The sequence below is a fragment of the Mobula birostris genome, chromosome 15, assembly GCF_030028105.1.
Source record: "Mobula birostris isolate sMobBir1 chromosome 15, sMobBir1.hap1, whole genome shotgun sequence".
Taxonomy (NCBI): domain Eukaryota; kingdom Metazoa; phylum Chordata; class Chondrichthyes; order Myliobatiformes; family Myliobatidae; genus Mobula; species Mobula birostris.
Genome location: NC_092384.1, coordinates 46,896,129 through 46,910,430, shown reverse-complemented (window position 1 = coordinate 46,910,430; position 14,302 = coordinate 46,896,129). Strand labels below are relative to the sequence as shown.

Here is a 14,302-nt window from a genome sequence, read left to right as displayed (position 1 = left end):
ATGGTGGGAGTTGATGACTTTCGATTTCACCTTTTTTGGCACAGAAAAGGTGATACCTGAGCTCATTGACCATGGTGGTCGATGCTTTTGGGGCACAAATGTAAATGCCTCCAGTTTGTCCATCAGTTCTGGGGAGAGGTCCCATTCCTGACCCAACTCTAAGGAATGTGTCCTGAGTTTCCCTGTTGCTGGTCAGAAGTCTTAGGGCACTTGTTTTCCCTTTTCCTGCGAAAGCGCTTAGCGTCACATCCTGTATATGTGTGCAACCTGATGAGAGCCCTACAAAACTCTATGCTAACAGTGGCAGCAACCTTCCTGATGTCTGCAAGCCTTGTACGGGTTCTACTGCCATACTTCTAGAACAATGGGGCCTCAATCTTGTCACAAAATGCTAAAGTCATGATAAAGACATCTGTGTCTTCTGAGCAGATCACTACAGATTGGTATCCCTCTCTTGTGGCATGGGCAGCATGGAGAAGTAGGCAGCCATCTGCTTCTTCTTGTTGACACTGAAGAGCTGACACCTCCTCACTGTCTTGAGATGTGATTTTGTAACATTTGTCATTCACAGTTGCATACAGAATCTTCTCCTGTAGCTTTGCTCTGTACTCTGCCTTCCTCCATTCGTGGACTATGAAACTAATGAGACTATTTTTGTGACTGACTTTGGTCAGGAAGCTCCTCCACTGCCTCACCATCTGTGTGCCTGTGATACCTTGCAACTCATGACCAGTCTCTTCACCCCGTAGAGATCTTTCACTATTCTTGATAGAGTTTTCCTTGTACGTGTCGAACACAACATCTATTCTGCTGCTACTCTGACTGCCTTTCCTCAGAGCCATACCCAGAATTGTTGTGGCAACATCTCTGAAAGTAACTTGATCACCTTTCACTCTTTGGACCAAGTTCATTCCATCAATCACTGTAGCAGTGTTTCCTGGGAGTTGCTCTTCTACTGCTACATTTTTCTGCAAGGTTGTGGCTAAAGTAGCTTTATTTGTCTTTCTCAGCAATCCTTCTGAGAAGGACCCAGGGCAATGGTCCAAGGGGATGAGAAAGGATATCCTCCTTACGTAGACTGTGCCCTTGTACCATCACTATGAGGCGTCCAAACAAAGACCTGTCTGCTTTCAAGATGATTGCCCTCCCATTTGATTTCACTTCTGTCTTCTTACACATATCACTGAATGGTTTCAGCTACCACCGCTGCAATGCTATCACATATTTTCTAGCACTAGAGGTGTATACCTTGCCAAAAATCACTATAAGAATTATTCCCCCAAGATGGTACTGGTGGCCCAAATTCGGGGTCCTGGCTCATGGACTAAATAAACCTGATTCTGATTCTGAAAGGGGGAATCTGGTTTTATTACTATGCTGGAGTTCTATGAAGAGGCAACTAAAATGTATAATAACAAGAGTGGTCATTACATTAACTCTTCGACTGCCAATAAGTTTTCTGAGGCTCTCATAGCTTCTCCTAATATCTGCACTGTTGAGGCTTCTCATCCCCATCTCAGCACTGAGGAACTTACTTCCTTATTTAATACCACCTGCTCTTCTATTCTGAATACTGTTGCTCCCCTTAAATTCAAAAAGCCTAAGGCTAAACGTCTATCTTGGCTTAATGACACCACCAGAGCCCTGAGGAGGAAGTGCAGAATATCTGAACGAAAATGGAAATGTGATAAGCTTCAAGTTTCCTTTGAAATTTTCAGATACAATCTTCACAAATATCAGGATGCGGTTAAGGTTATGAGAGCAAAATACTTTTCTGGCCTAATTTCTAACAACTCTCATAATTCCAAGGTCTTATTCAGTACCATAAACTCTGTCATTTGTCCCACCCCCGGTATTAGTTTAGATGTGTCCCCTGCTAAATTCTTCATTAGCAAAGTTGAAGACATTAGAATGAACATTCGGCCCCTCCCCTCCCCCCCCCCACCCGTGACCTAACTGTCTCACTGGTCTAGTCTGTTTCCAACCCATCATGCTACCCTCCCATGGTGGATTGCTTCCACCACGAAACGTGCAACCTGCCCCTTTGACATTGTTCCCACTGCCCTCCTGAAGGATGTCTTTGACATAGTTGGTCCCAGCCTCCTTTCTATTATCAACAGCTCCCTGGCCACTGGTACCGTTCCAACCTGCTTCAAGCGTGTCGTGGTCCAGCTCCTCCTGAAAAAACCCAACTTAGATCCTACCTTACCTAGTAATTACAGACCTATTTCTAAACTTCCATTCCTGTCAAAGGTTCTCAAAGGTTATTCTTAGTCAATTGCTGTCCTACCTACACCAAAACAACATCTTGTAAAGATTTCAGTCAGGTTTTAAAGCTTATCATAGCACAGAGTCTGCCCTGCTGAAAGTGTACAATGATATCCTCTTCTCTACCAACTCAGGTGACTCTGCCATCCTAATTCTTCTTGACCTCAGCACAGCATTCGATACTGTGGATCATGCTAGTTTAATAGACCGTCTGCAGTACGGGGTTGGTGTTGATGGCACTGCTTTGAACTGGTTCACATCCTACCTCAAAAATATAAGCTTCTCCGTCAACATCGGCAAATTTTCCTCATCTCCAGCTAGTTTCTGCTGCGGGGTCCCACAAGGTTCCATCCTAGGTTCCATTCTTTTCTCTATATACATGCTTCCCCTCGGTCAAATCATTCAAAAACAGATATTTCCTTCCATTGTTATGCTCACGACACACAGCTTTATCTCCCCTTGAAACCAAACGACCAGTCAAATCTTGTTAGCCTCATGAACTGCCTTGAGGACATAAAGTGTTGGATGGCACAAAATTTCCTACAGCTGAATGAAGGCAAGTCTGAAGTTGTCCTATTTGGCCCCTCTGACTCTATCAAAGTGATTACCAACAGTCTTGGTCACCTGTCCACCCTTGTCAAACCCCATGTCAAAAACCTTGGTGTGATATTTGATTCTGTCTTTAAGTTTGACAAGCAAGTTAATGCAGTAGTAAAGGCCAGTTTTTTTTTCTAGCTTCGTACTATTGCCAAAATCAAGTTATTTCTCTCTTTCAAAGATCTCGAGAAAGTAATCCATGCCCTTATCCTTCCGCTTGGACTACTCCAACTTCCTGTATACTGGGATTAGTCAGTCGTCCCTGTCCCGCCTTCAATTGGTCCAGAATGCCTCAGCCAGGCTCCTGGCAGGTGCCCGGAAGAGGGACCATATTACTTCTATCCTGGCCTCTCTCCACTGGCTACCAGTACGGTTTAGAATTGATTTTAAGGTTCTCCTTTTTGTTTATAAAGCCCTAAATGGGCTGGTCCCCTCCTATATCGCAGACCTCCTGACCCCTTATTCTACTTACAGGTCCCTCAGGTTGGCTGACTTGGGGCTCCTGTCCCGTGATCTAAATTTAAGTTCCGGGGTGACTGTGTCATTGCTGTTGTAGCCCCTAGACTGTGAAACAGCATTCACCTCCCTATCAGATCTGCCCCCTTATTTTGTGCCTATAAGCTGTGTGTCTTGTTGTTTATATCTGTGTTTCTTGTATTTGTGATTTTAACTACCTGTTACAGTTTGTACAGCACTTTGGTCAACATGGGTTGTTTTTAAATGTGCTTTTATAAATAAATTTGATGACTTGATATAATTTTTCTTGGACTTTCAGAAGGCTATTGACAAGGTACCCCACAAGGAATTAATAATCAAATTTACAGTAGTTAGGGATTCAGAAAAAGGTGTGCGAATGGGTGCAGAATTGGCTGAAAAACAGAAAACAGCAAGTTATGTTGATGATCATTTTCACACCTAGAAGATGTTAACAGTGGGATTCTGTGGAGATCAGTTTTGGGGCTGCTAAATGTTTTTAATTTACATTAATGATTTGGATAAGTACATAACAAATAAACTAGAAAGTTTGCAGATGACACCAAATTAGGGGGATGGACTGATAACATTCAGGCAGCCAAATCAATACAATTAGATCTGAACAAAATCCAGATGTGGGCAAATAAATGGCAGAATAAATTTAATGTAAGTAAATGTAAAATATTACATATAGGAAGTAGAAATAGAATTATTAATCTGTTTTTGTGCACTGTGGTGTAAATGTTGATTTTTACCATCATTCTTGGTGAAGCTAATACAAGAGCAATATATTTACTTCCACATCCAGATAACAAACCTGTCAACCAAAGAATCAGCAAATTAGGATCAGAGTGAAATCACAACTTAAGAATGAAATCACTTCATGGGTTTGGTGTCATAAAAACATTTTACTACTTCTGTCATTTCTTAATTCTGATTGTTGTTTCAAGTCGAAACCCTGCATCAGTGTAAAAGATGGGGTTGGGGGGAGATGGTGTGGAGGAATGGGGTGACGTGATAGGTGGATCTGAATAAAAAGGGGTTTAAAGGTAGATGGACCCAAGTAGGGGAGAAAGGGGAGAGATAGCAACAGAGGCTGGCAATTGATTCGTGGAGACTACAAAGGGCAATGAGAAAGGAAGGTGATGAGTGGAATTCAATGAGTGAAAAGGAATGGTGTTGGGGAGTGAGCAGAGGAGAGGTACGAAGACCAAATAGGTGGAGTGTATATGAGTAATAGGCAGATGGAACCCGGTGGAGGAGGGGAAAGAAACTGGGAACCATGGAGCTGGGGGTGTGTTGGAAAGATGTGGGTGTGTGAGGGGACCTGGGTGGATCAAGCGGAAGGAAAAAGGAAGCGAGTGTACTGGCTGCTAGAAATTGCAGAAAATCTTCATCCCTAGTTCCATCTTGTCCTGTCTGCCTGTAACCCATGCACTCTACCAACGCAGTCCCCTGTGTGCACACCTCTCCCACTGTTCTTTTTGGTCCAATATCCCTTCCTTATTTGGTTCCACATGTCACCTTCCACCTCATCACATTTCATAATCTGCAGCCCTCTGTTCTCCACTGGGTACCTCCAGCAGGTTGATGTTTGCTCCAGATCCCAGCATCTACATTCCTTTTGTCTCCACTTTACAGACTAGATGTTCAGATGTCTCGAACAAGGAGATAGAGAGTTGTCTTTTGAAACTGAGTTATGTGGACTTTTCTCCAGAAATTCCAAGATGAATCTTTGAAATTCTCTGTCCTGGCAGATAGTGGATGCTAAGTTATTAGAGATGTTCAAAATGGAGGTAGATAAATATGTGATAGACCAAGTAATATCAGGATATGGAGAAATTGCGTGGAAGAGGAGCTGAGGGCAGCATAGATTAGCCATGATCATATTAAATGGCAGAGGGGGCATGTGGGGCCTGAAGGCCAATACTCGCTCTCATTTCTTGAATTCTTGTAAAATCTTAATTGTTTGTATTTTTTTGGTGAACTGGATATTCTGAGCACCATTTTATGATTTAGAGTTGAAGATGTGATCTGAATAAGTTGCATTTCAAGTTTTTTTATGGTGGATGAGGTTTAAATATTTCTTGAACGTTTATGGAAAAATAATATTTTTTTTTTCTTTTTAAAGATAGTACACAGACCAGAAAGTGGTGTGCACTGTTTGCAGAATGCATTACGGACATCAGCACATTCCTATGAGGAATCCCCCCAGAAACGATCTTTAGGCAAGCACTCAAAATGTAAGTTGCAATGTACTAAATCTTAACTCTGTGAGTTGGAATGCCAGATTAATCTAGTTAGAGAAATCTCATTCAAATGTATTGCAATTATGTAAACATTGGCAAAAAAAAAGGCTGGTGAACACAACAGGCCAGGCAGCATCTATAGGAAGAGGTACAGTCAATGTTTCGGGCCTGGCTCGAAACGTCAACTATGCCTCTTCCTATAGATGCTGCCTGGCCTGCTGCGTTCACCAGCATTTTTTGTGTGTGTTGCTTGAATTTCTAGCATCTGCAGATTTCCTTGTGTCTGTGTATGTAAACATTTGAACAGGTTAACAAAATTAAGAAATGAAAGAAGTAATGCATTTTATTAATCAGTTTTGTGCATTGTGATGTAAATGTTGAATTTAGCATTGTTCTTAGTGAAGTTAATACTACAAGAGCAATTCATTTATTTCCACATCCAAAGAACCAGTAAATTAGGATCAGAGTGAACATAAAACCTGAGAATCAAATCACTTACACACGAGGAATTCTGCAGATGCTGGAAATTCAAGCAACTTTGAATCAAATCACTTCATGGGTTTGGTGTCATAAAAACTTCATGGTAGAGATGGCATTTCTCCCCCATTGTCCTCATGAACTTCATATGTTCTTTCCTTTTCCATTACTGGCAAGAGTTTTATTTTGCATTAAATATCTTCAAGTTCAAGTTCAGTTTATTGTCATTCAACTACTTGCCTTCAGTGAACGCAGTGTATCTTGCAGCACATTTATCCCACTTTCGCTTTAACCTTCACCAGTACAACTGTAGTAATTAATTTCAACCAGTTTATTTGTTTCTTTATGAAAATTCTAAGCTTAGTATGAGTAACCACTGGAAAATTGGACTTGTTTGTGAAATACTATGCTACAAATATGAATCTTGATATTCTGACTTTGTATGCAATATATTAAAATAAAGCCTATCTGGCAAAACACCACCTCATTTGTAAGATGACCATGTGCTTCTGATAAAGACTGAAAATGATACGGATCAGAAAGCTATTCCCTTCCAAGTACATCATCTTTTGTTTACTTGAAAACTAAACAAAGAAACACTTATGGAGGAGCTTAGTTGATTTTTTTTCTTCTTAACCCTTTTTGAATTAGTACAAAGCTGCTGTGGTACTGAAATTGATGAACTTATTATTGGTTCTTGCTGCAGTTCATGACTTATAAGGTGTTTTTATATATATTTATTTATTTGTGTGTGTGTATAATAAAAAAATCTCCTTTGAACTCACCTATGTATTATGAACACCTATGTATTCTGAATTGGAAGTAGTTAAATTTCTTTTGCAGGCAAGCAGTCATTTTGGTATGCAAAAATATGAGAACTTGCCTTTGTATTATGTTTGTGGAAAAATATTGAAAGAAGTCAAAATACATTGACTTGAACTTGTCGAGGTTCTTATCATGAACAATTTTTACCGGTTAATTCCTCTGTTTTCTCTTGTGTATTATCCTGTCAATCAAACTTCTCCACTATAACTCTCCCCTTCTTGGGCAGTGTATTGGGTTTGAGAATTTGGCACTTTCTCTTATCTCAATTGTCAGTAATAGCTGTTGAAGTAAATTTGGCTTACTATTTCAAATCATGCTGATTACTTCCCATTGTTTACAAGTTTATTCAGTCCACTTTCCAATGGTTACTTTAATACCCATTTCATCAAATTCTATAAATATTAATTTTTTAAAATAATCTTCCTTGTACCTTTCAAATTCAATCGTCTTTAGTTTGTATTTGAAATGTATATCCTTTCTTAACTAATTGGAAAGTTGCAGAACCTGGGCCTCTGTACCTCCCTCTGCAACTGGATCCTTGACTTCCTAACCGGAAGACCAGAGTCTGTGTGGATTGATAGTAACATATCCTCCTTGTTGACGATCAACACTGGCACACCTCAGGGGTGTGTGCTTAGCCCACTGCTTTCCTTTTATATACACATGACTGCGTGGCTAGGCATACCATCTGTAAATTTGCTGACGATACAACCATTGTTGGTAGAATCTCAGGTGGTGATGAGAGGGTGTAAGGGAGTGAGGTATGCCAACTAGTGGAGTGGTGCCACAGCAACAACCTGCCACTCAACGTCAGTTAGACGAAAGAGCTGATTGTGGACTTCAGGAAGGGTAACACATACCAATCCTCATAGAGGGATCAGAAGTGGAGAGAGTGAGCTGCTTCAAGTTCCTGGGTGTCAAGTTCTCTGAGGATTTAACCTGGTCCCAACATATCGATTTAGTTATAAAGAAGGCAAGACAGCGGTTATACTTTTTTAGGAGTTTGCAGAGAATTGGCATGTCAACAAATACACTCAAAAACTTCTATAGTTGTACTGTGGAGAGCATTCTAGACAGGCTGCATCACTGTCTGATAAGGAGGGGCTACTGCGCAGGACCAAAAGAAGCTGCAGAAAGTTGTAAATCTAGTCAGCTCCATCTTGGGTACTAGCCTACAAAGTACCCTTTTGGGGGTAGTGTCTCAGAAAGGCAGTGTCCAGTATTAAGGACCTCCAGCATCCAGCACCCAGGGCATGCCCCTTTTTCACTGTTACCATCAGGTAGGAGGTATAGAAGCCTGAAGGCACACACTCAGCGATTCAAGAACAGCTTCTTCCCCTCTGCCATCCGATTCCTAAATGGACATTGAATCTTTGGACACTACCTCATTTAAAAAAAAATACTGTATTTTTGTTTTTGCACATTAAAAAATCTTTTCAATATATGTAATTGATTTACTTGATTATTTATTATTATTATTTTTATTTTATTTTTTTTCTCTCTGCTAGATTATGTATTATGTATTGCATTGAATTGCTGCTGCTAAGTTGACAAATTTCATGTCACATGCCAGTGATAATAAACCCGATTCTGATTCTAATAATTCTGGTTACCTAGTCACCACGAATCTATTGGTCTATTCACTTGTTGGTTTCAAGTCATATGGTTCTAAAAATCACTCCTGACTGCAACAACAAGCAGATATGTGACCTCTTTAATTCTGTAAAATATCCCAAGTGGCTTCATGGGGCATTATCCAAATAAAATTTGACACCAAGCCACACATGTGTCTGAAAACTTGATCAAAGCTGTTATTTTAAAGGAGCTTCATTAAGAAAGCAAAAGAGGCATTGGGGGGCAAGGAAGAAATTCCTGATCTTAATGCTTTGATACCTGAAAGTGAACTAGCTATGCAGAAGTAATGAAACATTGGAAATGGAAAAAGATCAAAATTGAAGAACACTTAAAAGAAACAAAGAGGTAAAGCTATGCAAAGCTTTGAAAACAAGAATTGAAATGAAAACAGAAAATAAACAAGGAACCAAAGTTCCACAAATCCCAATTAGAATTGTACAGCATGGAAACGTGCACTTTTACCCAATTCATCTTTGCCAACCAAGTTATTACTTGAGCTAGCCTGTTTTCTTGTGTTGGCTAATATCTTTTCCTATTCATGTACCAGTCTAAATATCTTTTCAATAATTGGACTGTATCTGCTTTTATCCTTCTGAATGCTTGTTCCATATACACTACGTTTGCTGTAAGAAAGTTTGACTGTCAGATACATTTTAAATCTTTCCCTCACATCTCAAACCTATGTCCTTTAGTTTTAAACTCCTTGACTCTTGGGGGGAGGGGGGAAGACTGTTATCATTCTTCTTATCTATGCCCCTGATGATTTTTATAGACTTCTAAGGTCACCTCTCAGCCCTCCACACTCCAGAGAATAAAATCTACCCAGGTGACCAGAACTACACATAGAATTCCAAGTGCAGTCTCACTAACATCTTGTGCAGCTATAGCATAACGTCCCAACCCTTGTACCGGTATCCCCCGCTTTTCAAAAGTTCGCTTTATGCCACTTCGCTTTTACGAAAGACCTACATTAGTACCTGTTTTCGCTAACCGAAAGAAATCTGAAAAGGATTTTCGCTTTTACAAAGAAAGGTGAAAAGCGAACATAGCATTCAGCGTTTGTTTTGCAGCGAGCCACTATAGAGGCAGTGCGCACCCCAAGCAGCGAGTGGCGCCGCCAAGCGCCTTCCCTGGGAACTACACTCAGCTTCTCAGCATCCAAAGCTGCCATAGCTTTGAACTGTGCCTGTGAGCATCTGTGCTTTATCTCAATTTATTTTGTGCATCTGTTAGCAAGGTGTGTCCTAAGGTATCAGAAAAGCCTAAGAGAGCTCGTAAGGGTGTTACGCTTAGCGTAAAACTGGACGTAATTAAGTGTTTTGATCGTGGTGAACGAAACAAAAACATCGTGCGTGCATTGAACTTGCCTGTGTCCACCATTCGTACTATTTACACGCAGAGAGAAATAATCTTGAAAGCTGCCAATGTTACCATTGGTTCTAGTAGCAAAGTGGTTCCTGCTTTTACTATGTGTTAGTGTTAATGTTAGGTTTTATGTGTTATTTGGTATGATTTGGTAGGTTATTTTTTGGGTCTGGGAACGATCAAAAAATTTTCCCATATAAATTAATGGTAATTGCTTCTTCGCTTTACGCCATTTCGGCTTACGAAAGGTTTCGTAGGAATGCTCTACTTTCGGATAGTGGGGGAAACCTGTACTCAATTCACTGACCAATGAATGCAAGTACACCAGTGCCTTCTTCACCACCTTGTCTACTTGCACTTGGTGGCCACTTTATTAGGTATCTCCTATTCCTAATAAAGTGGCCACTTAGTGTATGTTATGGTCTTCTGCTACCCAAGGTTCGATGCGTTGTCCATTCACAGAAGCTCTTTTGCATATTGTTGTAACGCGTGGTACTTTGAATTACTGTTATCTTTATACCAGCTTGAGTCAGTCTGGCCATTCTCCTGTAACCTCTTTCATTAATGAGGCATTTTCTCCCACAGAACTGTAGCTCGCTGGATATTTTTTGTTTTTTGCAACATTCTCTGTTAACTCTAGAGACTGTTGTACGTGAAAATCCTAGGAAATCAGCAGTTTCTGCGATGCTAGCACTGTCCCATCTGACACCAACAATCATGGTTAAGGTCACTTAGATCATATTTCTTCCCCATTCTGATATTTGGTTTGAACAACAACTGAACCTCTTAACCTTATTCACATGCCTTTATGCATTGAGTTCCTGTCACATGATTGGCTGATTAGATATTTACATTAACGAGCAGATGTATAGGCATACCTAATAAAGTGGCTTACTTGAGTGTATAAGTGTACCAAATAAAGTGTCTCCATTTTTTTGGGAACTGTATCTGCACCCTCAAGTCCCTCTATTGAACAACACTTTTGAGGGTGTTTTTCATAGTAATTTTCTTTTGCATTATTGTGATTTGTACATATTTAAATTACCAATGTGGCTTACAATTCTGTGGCTTACAAGATACAATTCTGTGGAACCCCTGTCAAACAGACTTTCAACCATTAACCCATTGTCCTTTATCCTTTGCTTCCATTTTGAATAAAATGTCACTTTTCTTTGTATCTTATATGTTAATAAATTTCATGTATATTTTCTGTTTCTTGGACATCAGTTTAGTACATAGCCTTCTACAGCTTGGCAATTCAAGTGGTCATCCAGATACTACTTAAATGTTGTGAAGGCGCCTGCTTCCACCAGCTATGCAGACACTGTATTCCACATTCCACCTACCCTCTTAGTGAAAAATTTCTTAGAGCCCCTCTATACTTTCCCCTTCACACCAGGCAGTGATGCAACCTGTATTATGCTTTCTGCAGTACATCTCTAGAAATTTGCTATAGTCTTTGGTGACATACTAAATCTTCTCAAACTACTAATGAAGTATAACCACTAGTGTGCCTTAGTGGTTGTATCAGTATGTTGGGGCCAAGATAAATTCTCTGAAGTTTTGACATCCAGGAACTTGAAGCTGCTTATCCTTTCCACCGCTGACCCCTCAATGAGGACTGGTGTGACCTCTCCCAATTTGCCCTTCCTATAATCCATCATCAATTGACAAAAGGGAAGTATATATTTGCACTAGAGAGTTTGAGAGGAAAATGTTCTCAGGAACTGAGCACTTACGAGGAAGGATTGTAAAGGCTTGGTTTGTTTTCCCTAATGGACAAGAGCCTGATTGAGTGTGCAAATTTACGATCACTAGAAACAAGGAAGAAGTGCCAAAAAGTAGAGATTAGGGTCTGCTGTGTCATTCCATCATGGCTGATTATTATCCCTCTTAACCCCATTCTCCAGCCTTCTCATAATTTTTGACACACTTACTAATCAAGAACCGATCAACCCTCTGCATTAAATATACTCAATGACTTGGACTTCACAGCCTTGTGTTAATGAATTCCTTGTGTTAAAGAAATTGCTCTTCATCTCTGTTCTGAAGGGACATCCTTCTATTCTGAGGCTGTGCCCTCTGGTCTTAGGCTCTCTCCCCCCCCCCCCCCACTATGAAACATCCTCTCCACATCAACTCTGTCAAGGCCTTTCATGATTCATTAAATTTCAATGAGATCACCCCTCATTTTTCTCAACTCCAGCAAGTCCAGAGCCATCAAATTCTTGTCATACGTTAACCTTTCATTCCTGAGATAATTTTTTTGAACCTCCTCTAGACCAAAAAAGGGTGGTGTTTTGATGACAACCATCAGGGATGACCCCAAGGCATGTTTAGTCTGGTGGTATATGTATATGTGTGTGTCTATACACACTTGTCTGTCGCTCTCGTTTGTTTAGTACTCATCCAATCAGGTTTGTTGTCCCAACTTGTTTACAATCAAATTCCAGCTCTTACTTGGAGCAAGACCTTTGTCTTTGTCAAAATTCTTTTTCTCTAGTTTTATTTCAATGGCTTCCTTCACCAGATAGTCCCAAAGCCATTGGTGCGGTACAGTAGTTTTGTGCCGTCTTTGTCAATCCTATGGTCATTGCGAATGCTATGTTCTGCTACCTCCAATTTCTCTGGGTAACCCAAACTGATACCCTCCTGCGCTGCTTAATGCCGGTTTCCACCATGTGTTCCATCTGGCTGCTCTTCATTCACGGAGCCCTGTAGATGCCAGTTGTCCTGAGCCCCAGATAATCTTTGACCCACAAGTTGTGATAGGAGCTTCCTTATGGGCTTGTGGATGGTATTAATCTGGTCTTTCTTCATGATCTTGACGATCCTTCCAGAAACCATGGAAATATAGGGAAGACAAGTGCAATTTCTACTTGATTAACTGTGCAAAAGCTATTTTGGACCCAGAGAGTCTTCACAAGGAAATAAGAGGATTATGCACAATATTCCTACAGAATGGATACGGGGTGAGGGAAATCAATCAGGCCCTTAAAAGGGCTAATGGAAAAACCAGGAAACCTAACAACGAGGAGGAACCCATCACTACAGCCTGTCTTCCCCGTATTTCCACGGTTTGAGGACTAACCAATCAGGAGGGACAATCGATGGGGGTGAGGTGGGGTGGGGGGGGGCGTGTGTGCATATATCTCACTGAACTAGACATGCCAAGGTATCATCCCTAATGAAGATGGCTGAGTTTGTCATCAAAATGTTGGTTAAAATCGATACCTGTATCCAGCTGGAAGCCCAAAAAGAGTTTATTCCTCCTCTGGACCCTTTCCAATACCAGTACATTCTTTCTTGAATAAGGGGCCCAAAAGTGTTCACAATATTCAAAGTGCAATCTGACCAATGCCTTATAAAGCTTCAGTATTACCTCCTTGCTTTTATATTCTCGTCTTCTTGAAATGAATGCTAACATTGCATATCCCTTCCTTGCCACTAATTCAACCTGCAAGTTAACCTTTAGGGAATCCTGCATGAGGGCTTCCAAGTCCCTAAGCACTTCTGAATTCTGAATTTTCACTCTGTTTAGAAAATAGTCTATGCCTTTATTCCTTCTACCAAACTGCATGAACATACACTTTCCTGCACTATTCCATCTGCCACTCTTTTGGCCCCTTTTAGCATCCTTACACATCTGGAGAAGAAGGACGCTTATGTGAGAATGCTGTTCTTGGACTACAGTTCAGCATTTAATATCATAATTCCATCCAGGCTCGACAAGAAGCTCAGACACTTCGGCCTTGACCCTGCACTGTGTAGCTGGATCCTGGACTTCCTGTCAGATTGCCAGCGAGTTGTAAGAGCGGGCTCCCTCACCTCCAACCCTCTGATTATCAATACAGGAGCCCCTCAGGGCTGTTCACCGAGTCCCCTCCTTTACTCCCTGTATACCCATGACTGTATTGCCACCCACAGCTCTAATCTGCTAATTAAATTTGCTGACAATACTACATTGATTGGCCTTATCTCAAACAATAATGAGGTGGCCTACAGGGAAGAAGTTATCTCTCTGACACAGTGGTGTCAAGAAAACAACCTCTCCTTCAATGTCACAGAAACAAAGGAGCTGGTTGTGGATTACAGGAGGAATGGAGACGGGTTAACTCCTATTGACATCAATGGATCTGGGGTTGAGAGGGTAAGCAACTTTAAGTTCCTCAGCATCCATATCACCGAGGACCTCACGTACACATCAGCTGTGTGGTGAAACAGGCACAACAGTGCCTCTTTCACCTCAGATGGTTGAGTAAGTTTGGTATGGGCCCCCAAATCCTAAGAACTTTCTACAGGGGCACAATTGAGAGCATCCTGACTGGCTGCACCACTGCCTGGTTTGGGAACTATATCTCCCTTAATTGCAGAGCTCTGCCAAGAGTGCTGCGGACAGCCCAACGCATCTG

The 14,302-nt window shown here is 41.0% G+C and overlaps 1 protein-coding gene across 1 annotated transcript in view; it reads left to right on the top strand.

Annotated features, from left to right (window-relative positions):
• zcchc14 (zinc finger, CCHC domain containing 14) overlaps window positions 1-14,302 on the top strand; it is a 151,634-nt gene that overhangs the window by 16,886 nt on the left and 120,446 nt on the right. Inside the window, exon 2 of the mRNA XM_072279717.1 lies at window positions 5,471-5,582. Coding sequence (XP_072135818.1) covers window positions 5,471-5,582 — 112 coding nt within the window. The remainder of the gene's footprint in view (window positions 1-5,470; window positions 5,583-14,302) is intronic.